Genomic DNA, 20,729 nt, shown 5'->3' with positions numbered 1-20,729 from the left:
ACCATTTGGAAGCGTTTTTTTTTTTTTTTTTTTTTTAATAGAGATGATGTCTCACTATGTTGCCCAGGATGTTCTCAAATTCCTGGCCTGAAGTGATCCTCCTACCTCACCTCCCAAATCTCTGGGATTACAGGTGTAAGCCACCGTGCCTTGCTGATTATTTTTTAGAGGTAGGGTCTTGCTCTGTGGCCCAGGCTGGAGCACAGTGGCACAACTATAGCTTACTACAGCCTCAAACTCCTGGGCTCAAGGGATCCTCATGCCTCAGCCTCCTGAGTAGCTAGGACTACAGGTGCGTGTCACCACACCTGGCCTAAAAACCATGTTTTTAACCAAAACTGGATACTGCTTCCCATGGCAATATGCAAGAAAAAAAAAAAGATTCAAACTCTTTTACTTAAGTATTTCAGTCCTGGCATGTTAGCCCAAAAATATTAACTTAGGCTGAGTGTGGTAGCTCACGCCTGTAATCCAAACAATTTGGGAAGCTGAGGCAAGAGGACTGCTTGAGTCCAGGAGTTCAAGACCAGCCTGGGCAATATGGCAAAACCCTGGCTCTACAAAATATTTGAAAATTAGCTGGGCATGGTGGTACGTGCCTATAGCCCAAGTTACGCAGCAGGCTGAGGTGGGAGGATCACTTGAGCCCAGGAGGTCGAGGCTGCAGTGAGCCATGATTGAGCCACTGCACTTCAGCCTGGGTGACAGAGTGAAACACTGTCTCAAAAACAAAACAAGGCCAGGCACAGTAGCTCACACTTGTAATCTCAGCATTTTGGGAGGCCGAGGTGGGCAGATCACTTGAGGTCAGAAGTTTGAGACCAGCCTGGCCAACATGGTGAAACCTCGTCTCTACTAAAAAATACAAAAAAATTAGCCAGGCATGGTGGCACATGTCTGTAATCCCAGCTACTTGGGAGGCTGAGACAGGAGAATTGCTTGAACCAGGGAGGCAGTGGGTGCAGTGAGCCTAGATTGCACCACTGCACTCCAGCCTGGGTGACAGAGTGACTCTGTCTCAAACAAACAAAAAAGGAAGCAAAAGAAAGTTTAAAAGTAGTCGTATGTACAAAGATGTGCATTCATTCAACTGATATCTGTTGATCACTCATTATGTGCCAGGAAACAACCTTAAGCAAATTACAAGATATGAAAAGCATTTCTGAAATAGTGTTAAATGGAAAAACTGGACCACACTATTGGATACTGAACGTAATCATTCACTGAGTTAGGTCCAAGAGCTGAATTGAGTCAGAGAAGTTACGTGATTTGGGGAAAGTTCTAATAAGAAACTTTTCAGTGGAAATCTTAATTGCCCTACTTTTGCGGCACCAGAATGTATACTTTCGCATAAAAGCCAGCCAATTTTGCAATTGTGGTTCTTTTGCCAGACTCCTGATTGGTGGGACTTTAGGTCCTGAGAGAACAGCCCCACCTCTCCTATTCCCAACTCTCCCACCTCCAGGTGATGCATGATGGTCTTGCCATTTCCAGAGAGCAGCCTGTGTTTCTTGAATGGGAAGTGAGGGGAGGCCAGAGCACACCAGTGATAGGGGAGGGAGGCAGGGAAGTGCTGGGAGGAGAAGCGGGGTCCCCAGCAAGGGCTCCATCCCCGGTCCTGTGCCTGTGGACCGAAGTGAGGACAGGCATTTCTGTTTTCATGCCCAAATGTTGCATTTCCCAAGACCACCCTGGCCTGCCATGCCCCCATCCTGTGCCTATAAAAACCCCGAGACCATATCAGGCAGAGACACAAATGGCCATGGGCAGACAGAAGTGGCTGGCCCTCCAGAGGAACACACTGGCGGAAGAGCACACTGGCAGACACCAGCAGACGCCAGCAGGCCGACCAGCTGAACAACACTGAGTTTGGCTGTGGTGGTCAGAGGAGAGCCTGACTGCTGGGCGACCTGACTCCAGGGGAAAACCACCTTCCCACTCCGTCCCCCTTCTGGCCTCTCCATCCACCTCGCTGAGAGCTACCACCACTCAATAAAAAACCTTGCACCCATCCTCCAAGCCCACATGGGATCTGATTTTTCTGGTGCATCAAGGCAAGAATCTGGGAAACAGAAAGCCCTCTGTCTTTACGATAAGGCAGAGAGTCTAATTGAGTTGATAAACACAAGCTGCCTACGGATGGCTAAACTGAAAGAGCACAACCGTAACACACATGCCCACCGTAGACACTGCAGTGGGATCGGAGTCACATGTCACTATACTGATCTCTTCTTTGCAATAATTAAGTTGTTTTTATGTTACAGCTTGTTTTTTTTCTTTTTTTTTTTTTTTTTTTTTTTTTTTTTTTGAGATGGCGTCTCACTCTGTCACCCAGGCTGGAGTGTAGTGGTGTGATCTCAGCTCACTGCAACCTCTGCCTCCTGGGTTCTAGTGATTCTCGTGCCTCAGACTTCCCAGTAACTGGGATTACAGGCATATATTTAGTGGAGACAGGGTTTCACCATGTTGGCCAGGCTGGTCTCCAACTCCTGATCTCAGGTGATCTGCACACCTCGGCCTCCCAAAATCTGGGATTACAGGTGTGAGCTACTGCACTTGGCCTATGTTATAGCTTCAGGGACATCCAATTTCCATTCATTACCCTTCTTCCCAATCCGTGGCTCTGCAGTATGGGACTGGCACATGACTGCCACTTACAGCACCCATGCAGGACTCCAGGCGGGGAGCCAACAGGGAGCAGGGGTTGTGCAGGAATGTATTACAGTCTGTGTTCATTCAATTCTGCATGAAGGCCCTTCCTAATTATATCAACAACTTTTTAAGAAATTTTGAGACTAAAAAAAGCTTTTAATCACTAATGTGTTTTTGAAAGAACCTGAATTAGGTACTTTTAAAATTAATTTTTCTCCTGAATAAACTATTTAGGTATTATTTTTAGTTAATACAGATTTGTACTAATTTGACACCCAACTGAGGAGTTGGCTTTGTAGGTCCCACTAACAACTGGCTTGACAAGCTTTATTCTATGATGATGAATTGTTCCTGTTTTTATAGGAAGGAGTTTGATATTAGGCCACTGTATGTATGGAAAATTTCCCAAACTCCTGGATTTTTCCAATTTTAAATTGGAAAATCCTCTCATAAATAGACAATTGTTTCTTGTTTTATCTCACTGGGAGCAACTTGACAGTTGTGTCTTGTAACAGGTAGAAATGTGGTTGCAGCTTGTGGGGGCGGGGGGTATTCTGATGACCAAAAAACCACAGGGTGAAATGGAGTGATGTGACCATTGCAGGTGCTGCATTCCAGGCCTGGTAGTTAAAGGTGTTTTCTAGCTAAAGATCCTGTGTGTGTGCACGCATGCCTACATGCACGTGTGTCTGCAAAAGAGAGAAGGAACAGCCACAAATACAAGCTCATGGTTTGGAAGGAGAATTCGAATGCTCTGCTGACCACCAAGTTCCTAGGGAAACAGGATGTGACAGGGATTGAGAACAAGGAAGCCTCATAATTTGGTCAACAACCCAGATCTCTCAGCACAGCCAATGGCTCATTGTGCCAGATTTAAATGCAATTGAACTGTCAATTCACATCCACGTATGAAAGGCAAGAAAAGGGAAGGAACAGTGGATATAAAGATAAGTAAGACATAGTTCTCTGCCCTTGCATTATTTAGGTCCAATTTACTGATATTCTTTATATGGAGCATTTAGGGTGCAGCAATGTTGTGCTGATATTAAAAGACAAATGTGCTACTCATTTGCTGTTTCTTTAAGGGCAAAGTGCACATTTTAAATATGGAACCTTCGCCTTTTGTTTTTTATTTTGCTTTACATATGAAATAAATGGACTTTCTTTCTCCTCCAGGTGTCCACAGCCTCCTTGTCCCCATAAATGAATTCTAAAGTAAAAGTGATGTCATGCAGCATTCTTAGGATGAGGGATATGTGATGAGCATTATATCATCATAGCAACCAACTCCACAGGGTGTCCACTTAAGGTATGAGAATCCCAGTCCATGCCCACATCAAATGAGACAAAATTGAACTTACTAATCAGGAAATCCAGTGAAGGGCTTGTGAAGGCAAAATAAATTGCACAACTACCAAAATCACTAAGCCAAAGGGAAGAGACAAGGTGGGAACTGTATCAGGCAAACCTGCCTCTCCTTTTATTCCTAAATAACATAGCCACAAAGATTTAAAAAAGCCTGCATGCCTCCCTCACAATTTGGGAAATTCCTTGTGGGCCTCACGATCTTTACCCTAAAACAATTCTGTTAAATTTCACCCTAGCAATGTAAATTGATAGCTTATATTCACAGGTGCTGGACAAAGGTCAGAAGTCAAAGTCATCCCTCTGCTCACCTTGTTACAGGTAGTTAGGCATGAGCAGGGCAGGAGAGGGCTTTCTCCCACCCACTAGAAATGTCAGGTGATGGTTTAGCAATGACCTCATTGCCTCTCTAAAAATGATAATTCAGCAGCACCAGGGAGAGGTTTCCTGATGGTCCACACCTGTTAACATCAAATTGTTAATTGAATGCAGGCCCCGGGGAGAAGCAACTTCCTGGGCATGCATGTTAAGAGACAAAAATGGTAAAGTATGATCTTCCACTGGCATACTCCACTGGGAAAGAAAGCCTCAGATGAACATGTGTAACTCCCTAAGCACACTGAGCATGCTCAATTCCAAAGGGTAAGGAAAGCACTGGGCATGCGGAAAGCCCACCCGAAGGGAAGAATCATGGGAAAGAGGCAAGCCTATAAAGTCCGAGGATCAAGATTAAAGGGCCTTTCTGCTGTCTTCTTTTGCTCTCTTTTCTCTCTCGTACCTTCAGGTGCCTGCTTGGGTCTCTTTCAAGCAAATTTTCCTTTCCTTCCTGTTCTAAAGCATTTTAAATAAACTTCCACTTCTGCTCTGAAACTTACCTGGGTCTCTTTTTTTGCTTTATGCCCCTCAGTCGAATTCTTTTTTCTGAAGAGGCAAGGACTGAAGTTGCTGTGGACTGGTACAGATTCACCACCGTTAACACGGGTAACTGGGATGTCTTCCACTGCTAAAAACCTGAGACAAATGGGTGCCTGATTGCTTCTTCTGCCCTATTGTTTATGTAAAAATGCAGATTCACTGAGCCAGATTAAGGCATAAGTGACTGTTCCTCTATCCCCCTCTCACATATAATTTGTGTATTGAGTGGAAGGTCAAAGACTCAAAAGAATTGAACCATTTGTCTCTTGTCTACCTATGACCTGGAGGCCCCCTCCCCATTTTGAGTTGTCCCTGCCTTTCTGCACAAAACCAATGTACATCTTACATATATTGATTAATGTCTCATGTCTCCCTAAAATGTATAAAACTAAGCTGTATCCAACCACCTTGAGCACATGTCATTAGGACCTCTTGAGACTGTGTCATGGGTGCATCCTTAACCTTGGTAAAATAAACTTTCTAAATTGATTGGAACCTGTCTCAGATACTTTTGGTTCACAAGTTGGTAACCAGGAATGGCTTCTGAGCGTAGGTTCCCCTAACCCTTGACAAATCTCCTATTCGTGCTTGGTACCAGTTTGAGCTATCTTTATTGTTCAAACCAATAGAACAAGTTGTGAAGGCTTGGGAGCTCCCCCTTCAGAGAATCCATGATCTCCTCAAATTTGGCTGAGATCTAAGGTTTATTTTGTTGTACAACTTCTTTTTTGGAGTTTTACACACTTCCAAAAAGGAAGGTGAATTATCCTGCTTCATGATGATGGAAAGCAGGCAACTCCTTTCTGGAGTGTGAGCTCACTTCCAACAGGGAAGGTGAGTTGAAGTTGTTTCCTTCTTCTAGGATGGTAGAGAGCCATCTTCAGACTGGGCTTCATTCCTAGGTAAGTAACTGAATTGGGATTTTATCTTGGAAATTCTCCTTAATGACTAAAGTTAAAATTAACAACCAGCTGCTCTTAATTTCGCCTTACCCTCAGAGTGCTCAGTAATTGTATAAATTGTGCAATTCTTTTTGTTTGTTTTGCTTAACTATTTTTGTATGTTTCTATTTTTGTTCTTCTTTTGGTCTTTTTTCCATTGGATTTGATAAACTCTGTCAGACTTGATCAAATTTGAAGGAAATTTCCAAATTATGGGGAACAATGCCTCTGAATTGGCTAAATTCCCACAGCTGCGGGGGGGGGGGGGGGGGGGGGGGGAAAAACAAAAAACGACCAGCAAAGGGGAAAAAAAGGAAAGATTTTAACTACCTGAGGGATTTTATTTACATAACAAGGCCACTTTTGGCTAGCCAAACCAAACTGAAAGAGCAACAGCTGTTGTCCCATGGTGCAGTTCAGTAGCTGAGGTTCTGCCCTTTTTTTCCCCACCACAACACCCTGGGTTTGGTTCCTAAATCAAGTCCTTTCAGGGTTCATATTTATGTTACTGTTGAAGTATGAGCAATTTGTCTCAGCTAAAATATGGCAATGAGGTTTAAAAGGATTTTTTTTTTTTTTTTTTTTGAGACGGAGTCTTGCTCTGTTGCCCAGGCTGGAGTACAGTGGCACATTCTCAGCTCACTGCAACCTGCCTGCTGGGTTCATGCAATTCTCCTGCCGTAGCCTCCCAAATAGCTGGGATTACAGGCATCTGCCACCACACCAGGCTAATTTTTGTATTTTTAGTAGAGACAGGGTTTCACTATGTTGGCCAGGCTGTTCTCAAACTCCTGACCTCAAGTGACCCACCCACCTCGGCTTCCCAGAGTGCTGGGATTACAGGTGTAAGGGACCACACCCGGACTAAAAGGATTTTGTTTTTTAAAGAGCTCAATGGCTATAAATCTGCTTAATTAAAAAGCTAATATTGAAGATTTTGGCTGTGTGTGTGTGTGTGTGTGTATGTGTGTGTGCGTGTGTGTCCACTTAAAAGACCTTTATGCTTTTTTCTTTCCTAGAACTTCATTTGTTTTTTGGAGAAAAAGTTTTTTTTTTTTTGAGACGGAGTCTTGCTCTGTCGCCCAGGCTGGAGTGCAGTGGCGCAATATTGGCTCACTGCAAACTCCGCCTCCCGGGTTCATGCCATTCTCCTGCCTCAGCCTCCCGTGTAGCTGGGACTACAGGCGCCCACCACTGCACCCGGCTAATTTTTGGTATTTTTAGTAGAGACGGGATTTCACCGTGTTAGCCAGGATGGTCTCGCTCTTCTGACCTCGTGATCCTCCCGTCTCGGCCTCCCAAAGTACTGGGATTACAGGCGTGAGCCACTGCGCCCGGCCGAAAAGTTTTGTTTTTCTCAGTTGACTGAATTCTGTTTTTGTCGGGAGCCATGAGGGCCGGAGTTAGCCGACCTCTGGTGCTTGATCTCCGCAAAGCGGAGACAAAATGGCACATTTCCGGGTTCTTCATTATAACCTGTTCCCGCGCGCGCCTAAAACCTTTCCCGCGCGCGCCTAAAACCTTTCCCGCGCGCGCCTAAAACCTTTCCCGCGCGCGCCTAAAACCTTTCCCGCGCGCGCCTAAAACCTTTCCCGCGCGCGCCCAAACCTTTCCCGCGCGCGCCCAAACCTTTCCCGCGCGCCCAAACCTTTTCGCGCCCAGAAAGAGATGCAGCCTACGGCCCAGGTGCGATCCCGCGCCCGGGAAAATTACAAACCCACGGCGCATGCGCAATTGTAATTTGAGACGACCGGCCCCCCGTCACCGCCCTGGCCCAACCTCGTCCCCTACCAGCCTATATAAGGCATCGCACCACCATTATTAAACGAGACTTGATCAGGCTATTTGTCTTGTGTCTATTTCTCGTGTTTTCTTGTCTCCTCCATTCCCACTCCCCCTTCCAGGGCCCGTTCGACTGTCCCGCGGGTTGGGACATGTTTTCTCCATTTTTCTTCCTGTCTCTCCTTCCTTTTGGCCCCCTCTGCTGCATGAGGGACCTAAAATGATTTTTAACAGCCTGAGATTTCTTAAAGAAAACAGACAAGGTACCAGACTCCATTTTGGGGAGAAGCCTCTGTTTTTCCTTATGGAACCTTAAGAGTATAAATAGACAAGTTCCTCTCAGATCTTAAAGAGCTTGCTTTCGTATTGTTACCTGCTTTTGTTTTGACTAAAGTAGTTATTACAACAGTGGCTATTCTTGGGTATTTAAAATAAGAAAGAGTATAGTTTAGACACTTAGAGAAATGTCTTCATTAAAAAACTGCATTGTCAAAGCATCACATATTCTAGGTTCAAGAAAATTCTCTTTTGGAGATTCAGAATTCAGTGTGGGCTCTGCCTAGACCTCAGAGATCCAGTTAAATAGTAAGAGACTAAATTTAAAACTACCTATATAAGTAAAATTGGTCCCCTTATACAATCCTATGATAGATTTTTATAATTTTATGTTTGATTTGGCATTTGTTTTCAATCTCCCTCTCGAACACCAGACTCTTTTTCTCTTTACTTTGGGCGGTATGGCCATTTTCACAATATTGATTCTTCCTATCCATGAGCATGGAATGTTTTTTCCATTTGTTTGTGTCTTCTCCTCTTATTTCCTTGAGCAGCGGTTTGTAGTTCTCCTTGAAGAGGTCCTTCACATCCCTTGTTAGCTGTATTCCTAGGTATTTTGTTGGGAAAACTGGCTAGCCATATGCAAAAAACTGAAACCACTTCCTTACATTTTATACAAAAATTAACTCAAGATAGATTAAAGACTTAAATGTAAGACCTAAAACCATAAAAACCCTAGAAGAAAACCTAGGAAATACCATTCAAGACATAGGCATGGGCCGGGCGTGGTGGCTCAAGCCTGTAATCCCAGCACTTTGGGAGGCCGAGACGGGCGGATCACGAGGTCAGGAGATTGAGACCATCCTGGCTAACACAATGAAACCCCGTCTCTACTAAAAAATACGAAAAACTAGCCGGGCGAGGTGGTGGGCGCCTGTAGTCCCAGCTACTCCGGAGGCTGAGGCAGGAGAATGGTGTAAACCCGGGAGGCGGAGCTTGCAGTGAGCTGAGATCCGGCCACTGCACTCCAGCCTGGGCGACAGAGCGAGACTCCGTCTCAAAAAAAAAAAAAAAAAAAAAAAAGACATAGGCATGGGCAAAGACTTCATGTCTAAAACACCAAAAGCAATGGCAACGGAAACCAAAATTGACAAAGGGATCTAATTAAACTAAAGAACTTCTGCACAGCAAAAGAAACTATCATCGGAGAGAACAGGCAACCTACAGAATGGGAGAAAATTTTTGCAATCTACCCATCTGACAAAGGGCTAATATCCAGAATCTACAAGGAACTTAAATAAATTTACAAGAAAAAAACAATCCCATCAAAAAGTGGTCGAAGGATATGAACAGACATTTCTCAAAAGAAGACATTTATGCAGCCAACAAACATATGAAAAAAAGCTCATCATCACTGACCATTAGAGAAATGCAAATGAAAGCCACCATGACATACCATCTCATGCCAGTTAGAATGGCAATCATTAAAAAGTCAGGAAACAACAGATGCTGGAGAGGATGTGGAGAAATAGGAACGTTTTTACACTGTTGGTGGGAGTGTATATTCAACCATTGTGGAAGACAGTGTGGCGATTCCTCAAGGATCTAGAGCCAGAAATACCATTTGACCTAGCAATCCCAATACTGAGTATATACCCAAAGAATTATAAATCATTCTACTATAAAGACACATGCACAGTGTTTATTTCAGCACTATTCACAATAGCAAAGACTTGGAATCAACCCAAATACCCATCAATGATAGACTGGATAAAGAAAATGTGGCACATACACACTATGGAATACTGTGCAGCCATAAAAAAGAATGAGTTCATGTCCTTTGCAGGGACATGGATGAAGCTGGAAACCATCATTCTCAGAAAACTAACACAGGAACAGAAAACCACACACTGCATGTTCTCACTTATAAGTGGGAGTTGAACATTGAAAACACATGGACACAGGGAGGGTCACATCACCCACCAGGGCCTGTTGGGGGTGGAGAGCTAGGGGAGGGATAGCATTAGGAGAAATACCTAATGTAGATGACGGGTTGATGGGTGCAGCAAACCACCATGGCACGTGTGTTCGTATGTAACCTGCACGTTCTGCACATGTATCCCAGAACTTAAAAGTATAATAAAAAAGTGGGCAAATGAAATGAACAGACGTTTCTCAAAATAAGACATTTATGCAGCCAACAAAAGTATTTTAAAAAGCTCAACATCACTGATCATTAGACAAATACAAATCAAAACCACACTGAGACGCCATCTCACGCTGGTCAGAAGAGCAATTATTAAGAAAATCAAGAAACAACAGATGCTGTCAAGGCTGCAGAGAAATAGGAACGCTTTTCTACTGTTGGTGGGAATGTAAATTAGTTTAACCATTGTGAAAGACAATGTAGTGATTCCTCTAAGACCTAGAACCAGAAATAACATTTGACCCAGCAATTCCATTACTGGGTATATACCCAGAGGAATATAGATCATTTTATCATAAAGATACATGCACATGTATTTCATTGCAGCACTATTCATAATAGCAAAGATATGGAATCAACCCAAATGCCCATCAATGACAGTCTGGATAAAGAAAATGTGGTACATATACACCATGAAATACTATGCAGCCATAAAAAGGAACATTATCCTGAGCAAACTAATGCAGGAACAGAAAACTAAATACTGCATGTTCTCACTTATAAATGGGAGCTAAATGATGAGAACACATGGACACATGGAGGAGAACAACACTCACTAGGGCCTACTGAAGGGTAGGAGGAGGGAGAGGATAATGAAAAATAACTAATGGGTACTAGGCTTAATACCTGGGTGATGAAATAATCTGTACAACAAACCCCCACTGACACAAGTTCACCCATGTAACAAACCTGTATTTGTGCCCCTGAACTTAAAATGAAAGTTAAATAAAAAAAAAAAAAAAAAAGAAAGAGAAGTGTTCTTTGTGGCATTAATTTTAGAGGATCTCTCTCTTTGAAAACCTAGACTGCAGATAAATTATCATGTACAGAAATGTTTTACTTATCTTTTCTGCCTCATACCACCATCCTGCCTGAATCCTGCCTTAATTTCTGGCACCTGGAAGTAGAGACATGTTAAAAAGCAGTGTATATGACTCTTGAAGATGCTACCCACTTCCGGAAAATGTATTCACTTTTATTTTGCTTCTTCCAGGAAATCTGAACATAAAAGAACAATATTCTCTGCTAGTGTGTGTCAGACTGGGTGTGAGGATTGACTGAGGATTTCTGCTGAGCACTCTCTGGCCTTCAGTTTCAGCTGTAGCCAGTGCAGAGGAGGTGTCAGGCCTGGGTCAGATGGTGTCTTGGAGCTTATTTGTACAGATGCACTAATTCTGAGGCTGCTTAAAGCTTTGAGAAATTTACTGTTTTAGAAGGAAAGTGATTAACACTGGGAAATAATTTTTGGTTTGAAAATCATCCTGTGAAAGTGGTGAGGTACATTCTTCTTGAATTTTCCACACTCCCAACAGGGCCTGGGGCTTCTGTGTAGCAATAACAACCTTATCTCTGTGGAAGCCACATATTATGCATACTACTTTGCTGACATTTGACAATCATAGGTGGAAAAAAGGAAGAAGTAAGGAATTAAAATTGGCATGCTTTTCCAAGGAAACAGAGCCTTCCTTTATACTGGGAACATATGAGCACTATTAAACTGGTCTTTGATTAAGACCCATGAGAGGAAATTGTGGGGTAACTCTGGTACCTTATCTGTAGTCATTGCAATCACTATGTGACTGTGGGGTTCACAATTAATCACTTTTAACATAAAACTCCATTGAAGGAGACTCATATTGCTAAAGGTTACTCAAAAACAAAGGTTAAACTGAGAAGAACTTTATGCTTTAAAAATGGGGGCCGGGCACGGTGGCTCACGCCTGTAATCCCAGCACTTTGGGAGGCCGAGGAGGGTGGATCACGAGGTCAGGAGATCGAGACCATCCTGGCTAACACAGGTGAAACCCCGTCTCTACTAAAAATATAAGAAAAAATTAGCCAGGTGTAGTGGCGGGCGCTTGTAGTCCCAGCTACTTGGGAGGTTGAGGCAGGAGAATGGCGTGAACCCAGGAGGCGGAGCTTGCAGTGAGCTGAGACCGTGCCACTGCACTCCAGCCTGGGCGACAGAGCAAGACTCTCAAAAATGGGCTGGGCTTCTTCATCTTCCTAATTTATTTTTGCTTTTGTTTTCTTTCTATCCTGAAAGTTTTGCACAAAGAAGATCATGTTGATGAAAAAACTCTAAAAATATTTGAAAAGATTTATTCTGAGCCGAATATGAGTGACCAATGACCCATGAAAACTCTCAGGAGATCCTGAGAATGTGTACCCCAGGTGGTTGGGCTACAGCTTGGTTTTATACATTTTAAGGAGACATAAGACATCAATCAATATATGTAAGATGTATAACATTGGTTCTGTCCAGAAAGGTGGGTTAACTCAAAGTGGGAGCTTCTAGGTCATACGTAGATTCAAAGATTTTCTTATTGGCAATTGGTTGAGTTATGTTATTGTCTAAAGACCAAGAATCAATACAAGAGAATGTCTGCATTAAGATAAGGGGTTGTGGAGACCAAGGTTCCCATTATGCAGAGGACGCCTCCAGGTAGCCGGCTTCAGAGAGAATAGATTGTAAACGTTTCTTACTCGAGTTGATTCTCTCCTGGATCAAGAAAAAGGCCTACACAAGAAAGGGGATTCTCTTGAGAATGTACATTTTCCCCCACAAGAGACAGCTTTGCAGGACTATTTCAAAATACGGCAAAGAAACACGTAGGGTAAAATACTTCTGATTTCTTTCAGGGCCTGCTATCTGTCATGTGATGCTATACCAGAGTTATGCTGGAAATTGGTGTCTTACTGCTACAGATCTGTTAGTCTTAAGTTCTGTTCTAATGTTAATACTGGTCAGCTGTACATGAATTCCAAAAGGGAGCAGGGAATAATAAGGCATGTCTGACCCCTACTTCCCATCATGACCTGAACAATTTTTCAGGTTAACTTTGGAATGCCCTTGGCTGAGAGGCGAGATCCATTCAGATAGTTCGGGGGCTTCGAATTTTATTTCTGATTTACAATAGCATGAACGAAGCAGAGGTCTGACTGCTTCGTTCCACTGAGTGGTTATTCTGGAACATTGCTCAGGGTACCATCTTCTTACTCTTCTTTGAGCAGCACTAAATGAAAAGGTCCCCTTTCACCTTGTAATCAGCAGGAAGTGGGATTCTCTCGAAGATGCTGATGATGACAAAATAAACTTGAAGGATTGTTCATCTGCTTTTGAGCTAGGGAAGGTGTGACAATATGCTTCCTGGGCTGGGGGTAGGGGAGAAAGGGAGAAAAGCCTCTTTTTGGGCTTAATGAATTTTTTGCTTGTGCTTCTTTTGAAGCAGCAGGATCTTTGGGGCAGAATGGCTCCTATTCCCCTGTGTTCCCTACAAGAAGGGAGGGCAGTGAACAGAATTTGGGGCATAGTGGATCAATCTTCAGCTGCCACCTTCCCATAAATCCTATGAGTAGCCACCTAAGAAGTTTCTCTTTAGAGTTCAGAATTTGGACGGAACTAGTCAGCATAAATGGAACTCAGCTTTATCTGGGAATACACTGTTGTCTCACCAGGAATCTGCTTCACCCCTTCTTGCATGTATTTGTATTCCCTAAAGGGGCATAATGGTGAGGAGGACGGCATAATGGCAGGGGTAGGGAGGGGGAGTGGAGAAGGATGTATGGGTCAGTGTAAACTCACAATGACACTTGATAAACTTCTGTGATGTGCAGGGCCTATTGCTGATGGCAACTCAGGGATGTCATTTCATGAAAGGAGACCTCTTTGTCATTTTGTTTAAATGGCTTTTTTTTTTTTTGATGTGGAATCTCGCTCTGTTGCCCAGGCTGAAGTGCAGTGGTGCGATCTCGGCTCACTGCAACCTCTGCCTCCTGGGTTCAAGCCTCCCGCGTAGCTGGGATTACAGGTGCCTGCCACCACGCCCAGCTATTTTTTTTGTATTTTTGATAAAGATGGGGTTTCACCATCTTGGCCAGGCTGGTCTTGAACTCCTGACCTCGTGATTCACCCACCTCAGCCTCCCAAAGTGTTAGGATTACAGGAGTGAGCCACTGTGCCCGGCCTTAAATGGCTTTTTAAAAACAATTTGCACCTATACCATACTAACCACAATTGGCACACAAAAACAAATATATTGAGAATTTGCCTCTTTATTGATAACATAAGTTCAGAGGAGATAAGGGTAGCCTGAGTGGCATGGGCAGCCCAGGTGTCAGTGGCACCAGAAAAACCCATCTCCAAACTAGCTCCTGAAGAAGGATGGCATTCTAGGGCTCGTCCAAGATGACGTAGACACAGTTGTCTGGGTCAGCAAGTACTTCATTGGTGAGCATTAATTGCCTCTGATATCGCCTGCATCTGGCCCTTTTATTCTTAAACCAAACCTACAATCAGAGGGAAAAGGGGACTGGTTCAGTATATTGAACAGTTTATGTCATAATAGAAAAATACAGTATTCAACTTTATATGCTATTGAGATTTTAGACTGCATAAGGAGAAGCTATTTCCTCATTGCTAAAATACCTTAGGAAAGTTAACAACACAGTTCCTGGCCCTTCAGCTCACCCTTAGTGAGCACCAGCTTTGTGCCAAGTCCTGGAATAAGCTTATTACTTTGTATCTCTCTTCTCCATTTTATTGATTGATTGATTGATTGAGACAGGGTCTTGCTGTTTTGCCTGGGCTGGGGTCCAGTGGTGCAATCATAGCTCACTGTGACATTGAACCCCTGGGCTCAAGAGATCCTCTCACCTCATCCTCCCAAGTAGCTGGTACTAGAGGTACATGCCACTATACCCAGCTGTTTTAATTTTTCTGTAGAGACAGGGTCTCGCTATGTTGCTCAGGCTGGTCTTGAGCTCCTGGCCTCAAGCGATCTTCCCACCTTGGTCTCCCAAAGTGTTGGGATTACAAGCGTGAGCCACTGCGCCCAGCCCCAGTTTTAATAGTCTTTAATGGTTACTTCCAGGTATTGGATGCAGTTCTGGCTTATGAGTTGTTCCAGGTCCTTGCTGTTAATTCAATGCCTGGCAACAGGGTAACAAAAGGTGTGCATCTGACAAGTGACCATCAGCTATCCAGCTGCCGCCTGCTCCCTCCTCACTAGGGAGAGTTTCACCTTGTTCGTGGGAGAAGATCGGCATGGTAAAAAGTGGGCCTAATTTCAAATCGTTTTCAGGGGACTGTTTAAAAAATCCATCTTTGGTATGTAGTAAATAATAGGAAAGAGCACACTGGAATTTTAGACAGGTTTCCTTCCAGGATGTCTAAGGGATCATTTGTCCTCTGGCAAGAGAGGCCTGGACACTGCCTTGATAATTTTAGCCTGTAGCATTAAGGAAAGTTGAAACCAACTCGACCCAAATTAACTGAAACTCTCAAAAATCTTTACCCACCCAACAGTTTAGGGGAAAGAGGCATACCATTGTCACCAATGCCAAATCTTCGTTCTCCAACCTGCTGCACCCTCCAAACCTTCCTGGGCTCAGGACAAGGTCAGCTCACTCTGTTTTAGCTACAGCTCCAGGATCCTGGACTGGAGGTGCTATAGCCCAGTGTGGCAGGGCCCCCTAGGCCCTGCTACTCAACCAGGAGATCTGAATCCCACCCCTTATTCCTAAGGCAAAAAGGCGGAACCAGCATTTTAGGAAGATGGTTAACATCAATGTGGGGAAGGGTCACAAATATGGCTCCTCCCTAAATATCTGCCAACAATTAAAAAGCAAACAGACAAAGAGAACCTGTCAGTTACATGTCACTATCCTCTCAGCATCCTCGTTAATGGAGTTTATATTGTATTTATTACTTTCAAAAGTTCTCAAACTGCAAATTGTAAGTGGCACAAAGGGCCTTCTTTCTTTGCCTGAAACGTCTTTTTCACTTTCCCATTTAAGGATTTGCAGTCTTTCTGCTGCATGAGGCCAGTCTCTAAAAGTCTAAAAGAGCTCATTTTGGGAGGTTTCAAGTGTACCACTGGTCAAATCTATAAACATAACCCAAGTGTACAGTGGGTTAACTGGTATGTTCTGATATTAGGTCTACATTCCCAATACTGGTTTCATAAACCAGTTGCATGATATCCGCAAAAGCTATGGGGAAACTATGTATTACTTTCCTGGGGGAAATTTATGCTGTATAGTTTGGAGATACTTGAGAACATTCTGTCTCTTCCCTTATTTGCATCTTGTGGCTCGTATTCTTTTCAGAGAACTATGGAGAGAACATTATGTAAACCCAGGGAGGGGAAAAACAACTCACCAAACCTTGTTTTTCTTTTCCTCTGAGTTTGCCTTACCAGCCCAAGAAAAGCAGTCCCAACCTCTTTTCAACTTCTCCAACCCGAACCAGGTGTGATTGTGAGCCCACCCTTTGCCATTAGGATGTCAGCACTCAGTGACCTGCTTTGTCAGGCTGCTTTTTTGAACAACCCACCACCAGATCTGCAGTGCATTTCCCTCACTACACTCACACATGAACTCTGCATAAAAGCTAATAATAAGGTCATCCTGATTTTTGTTTTCTTTTCTGTTTTTGGAAAACATCACTTTGATACTATGTACGGTTTTCTTTAGTCTTAAGTGGTCATCATTTGAATCCTATGACCTACAAATTAGTTAACACTGCTTAAAGGAATGAAAAGTATTTGAAATTAACATGGGTGTGAATCTACTCTAAAATGAGGGCCACCTCTCCAAACAAATTCCAGAAAACCCACGCCTTCAAAAAAGTACCACCAAAAAGAAATATAAATCCTTAGATGGAGAGAAATTCCTCAAGAGAACAGTCACTTACACATTTAGTAGTTTGATAATGTTGAATTTGTATGGTATGTGCAAAGCCTATTTTGCCCGTTATTTTTCTCTAACCTTTTCACCCTTCTTGGTCAATTGAAATGAGTTCAATATTACTCAATTACTCATTTTGTTTCATTCTTTAGACAATTTTCCAAAGCATAAAAACCTTAAAAACTTTCCTCAATTCCAAAATAATGTGACTATTTTAGCAATATTTTCAGGTTGACACATCAAAGTATTTTAGAAAATTAAAACTTAGCGCTGCCACTGTCTATACTGCTTTACCAATAACTTAAAAACAAAAGGAGGAGGACCAGGGGCTTGGACATTTAAGCTATCTTCCCATCAGTCTCAGCTTAACTAAATATACGTTATTTAGTCGTGTAACGTGTTCTATGGGTGAATTAGTCCCTCATCCCAGTATTTATAAATTCACTCATTTAGCTAAATGTTTATGCCTGGCTTTAAATAATTTAGTACACTCGAACCCTCTTATAACCCTGCTTCTCCCTGCATTAACTTGAATACTTCTAAGGTAAGACTGAGCCCCACCATGACTCTACACAGAAATTGCTCCTAAAAGATACCAGTGTTAGAAGGAGTCGAATTTTATTTATTGGATACATACATATATGTATATATGTATTATATCTATGTATATATAAAATACATATATGTGTTTCTTATGTATGTATTTGTTTAATTTTGTATACAGATTAGAAGCAGTTTTTTGTTTTGTTTTTCCTTTAGTCAAATCATGTTCCCTAATGGGAATAGGAAAGAGGAAAGAACCATAAGCTGGAGCCTACCGACAAAGAACCCAAACTTCAAAACTTATTTGCCAACATAAAAAAGACAATAATAAAAAAAACAACTTTACAATGTTCAGGACAAAGCCTTCAATGCCCTGAAGCAGGTTTTAGAATGGCTGCCCTCTCAAATTGCTTTTTCAAGTGTACTTACCCGCACTTTGTCTTCAGTCACACCTAAGTTTTCGGCAAGTTCCCTTCTGTGGAGAGAAAATCACACATGGTTAGTATTCAAGGTTGTGGATGGAACGAAATATATAGTATGTACTATATACTTCATGCTTGCTTTATAATTTATAATCTCCCCTCACACCTCCCCCAAGCATATACTTTTCTTTAATTCCCAGGTCCATGGTTGCTTTAGAAATGGTTTACCCTCATCACAAAATTTAAGGTGACGTTAACAACTCAGTAATCAAGAGAAATTTTTTTTGTTCTTTTTTTTTTTTTTTGAGATGGAGTCTCGCTCTGTCGCCCAGGCTGGAGTGCAGCGGCCAGATCTCAGCTCACTGCAAGCTCCGCCTCCTCGGTTTACGCCATTCTCCTGCCTCAGCCTCCGGAGTAGCTGGGACTACAGGCGCCCGCCATCTCGCCCGGCTAGTTTTTTGTGTTTTTTAGTAGAGATGGGGTTTCACCGTGTTAGCCAGGATGGTCTCGATCTCCTGACCTCGTGATCCCCCCGTCTCGGCCTCCCAAAGTGCTGGGATTACAGGCTTGAGTCACCGTGCCCGGCCTTTGTTCTTTTTTAAATTGAGACAAAGTCTCACTCTGTCTCCTAGGCTGGAGTTCTGTGGCGTGATTTCAGCTCACTGCAACCTCCGCCTCCAGGGTTCAAGCGATTCTCGTGCCTCAGCCTCTCGAGTAGCTGCGATTACAGGCACATACCACCACGCCCTGTTGATTTTTGTATTTTTAGTAGAGATGGGGTTTTGTCATGTTGACCAGGCTGGTCTGGAACTCTTGACCTCAGGTGATCCGCCCGTCTCAGCTTCCCAAAGTGCTGGGATTTGGGGCATGAACCACCGCACCCCACCAAGATGAATAATTTTAATGCATTATTATTATTATTATTATTATTATTTGAGACAGGGTCTCACTGTCGTCTAGGCTGGAGTGCAGTGGCAGGATCACTGTTCACTACAGCCTCCATGTCCTGGGCTCCAACGATCCTCCTGCCTCAGTCTTCCAAGTATCTGGGAGTACAGGCACGCATCACCACACCCACCCGGCTAATTTTTTAAGTTTTATTTAGAGAGGGGGTTTCACCATGTTGCCCAGGCTGTTCTTGAACTCCTGGATTCAAGCAATCTTCCCACCTCGGCCTCCCAAAAGTGCTGGGATTACAGGCCTGAGCCACCGTGCCCGGCCCTAATGCACTATTTTAATAAATAACAATTAATGCAAAAATCTGTGATGAGGGCCAGGCGCTGTGGCTCAGGCCTGTAATCCCAGCAGTTTGGGAGGCCAAGGCGGGCAGACTGCTTGGGCCCAGAAGTTTGAGACCAGCCTGGGCAACATGGTGAAACCTTATCTCTACACAAAAAAATACAAAAATTAGCCAGGTGGGGTGGCCTGTGCCTGCAGTCCCAGCTACTCAGGAGTCTGACACGGGAGGATGGCTTGAACCCAGGAAGCAAAGGCTGCAGAGAGCTGAAATGGCACTGCTGCACTCCAACCTGGGCCACAGAGAGAGACTCTGTCTCAAAACAAAACAAAAAAAACAGAAGAACAAAAAACCAACCAACCAAACAACAACAACAAAAAAAACTATGATGAACGAATTATCAAAATTTTAAATAAAGGAAGGATCTAGCACTGTAGTTGCATGACAGTACCTCATTCTCCTTACCCCAATTTCAACAAAATTTTATTTATAAAAACAGACCAGAGCTGGGTATGGTGGCTCACTCCTGTAATCCCAGCAATTTAGGAGGCTGAGGTGGGAGGATTGCTTGAGGCCAGGAGTTCAGCTTGGGTGACAGATCCCCCACTCAAAAACAACAACAACAACAGGCCATCATCATGGGTAATAAAAGAAAAAACAGATAAACTGGACTATATCAAAATTTAAAACTTCTGTATATCAAAAGATACAATGAACAGAGTAAAAAGACAACTCACAGAATGGAAGGAAATATTTGCACATCACATCTGATAAGGGGTTAATATCCAGAATATATAAAGAGCTCCTATAACCCAATAACCAAAAAAAGAAAAAAAAAAGTAAAGAAAGAAAGAAAAAAAGAAAAAGCCACTCAGATTTTAAAATGGGTAAAGGACTTAAAGAGACATTTCTCCAAAGAAGGTATACAAATGGCCACTAAGCACATGAAAGGATGCACAACATCACCAATCATTAGGGAAATGCAAATCGAAACTATAATGAAGTATCACCTCACACCTATTAGGATGGCTATGTAAAAAGCCCCAGAAAATAGTAAGTGTTGGTGAGGATGTGGAGAAACTGGAACCCCCATGTACTGTTGGTGTGTATGGACCTATATCTATAAAACTGAATATTATTTAGCCTTAAAAAGGAAGGAAATTGTAATATATGCTGCAATATGGATGAACCTTGAAGACCTTATGCTAAGTGAAATAAGTCAGTGACAAAAATGCAAATACTGTATGATTCTACTTACATGAGGTACCTAGAGTAGTCAAAATCATAGAGACATAAAACAAAACAGTAGAATGGTGGTTGCCAGGGGTGGGGGAAAAGGGGAGTTGCTTAACTGGTATAGAGATTTAGCTTGGCAACATGAGAAGAATTCTAGAGCTCTATTGCACAATAGTGTGAACATACTTAACACAACTGAACTCTATACTTAAAAAGTGGTTTAGGCCGGGCGCGGTGGCTCACGCCTGTAATCCCAGCACTTTGGGAGGCCGAGACGGGCGGATCACAAGGTCAGGAGATCGAGACCATCCTGGCTAACACGGTGAAACTCCGTCTCTACTAAAAATACAAAAAATTAGCTGGGCGTGGTGGCGGGCGCCTGTAGTCCCAGCTACTTGGGAGGCTGAGGCAGGAGAATGGCGGGAACCTGGGAGGCGGAGCTTGCAGTGAGCTGAGATCTGGCC

At 43.1% G+C, this 20,729-nt stretch overlaps 1 protein-coding gene across 2 annotated transcripts in view; it reads right to left on the bottom strand.

Annotated features, from left to right (window-relative positions):
• Positions 1-14,177: 14,177 nt before the first annotated feature.
• RHOXF1 (Rhox homeobox family member 1) overlaps positions 14,178-20,729 on the bottom strand; it is a 15,115-nt gene continuing 8,563 nt past the window's right edge. For both annotated transcript variants that reach the window (XM_023202149.1, XM_023202150.1), the window contains 2 exons: positions 17,800-17,845; positions 14,178-14,427 (listed from right to left, as the gene is read on the bottom strand). In XM_023202149.1, the coding sequence (XP_023057917.1) occupies positions 14,311-14,427; positions 17,800-17,845 (163 nt within the window). In that variant the 3' untranslated portion in view covers positions 14,178-14,310. The remainder of the gene's footprint in view (positions 14,428-17,799; positions 17,846-20,729) is intronic.

Source organism: Piliocolobus tephrosceles, chromosome 12 (genome assembly GCF_002776525.5).
Source record: "Piliocolobus tephrosceles isolate RC106 chromosome 12, ASM277652v3, whole genome shotgun sequence".
In the NCBI taxonomy this organism is placed as follows: domain Eukaryota; kingdom Metazoa; phylum Chordata; class Mammalia; order Primates; family Cercopithecidae; genus Piliocolobus; species Piliocolobus tephrosceles.
Note: the sequence above shows the minus strand (reverse complement) of the source record. Positions and strands in the feature narration are given on the sequence as shown.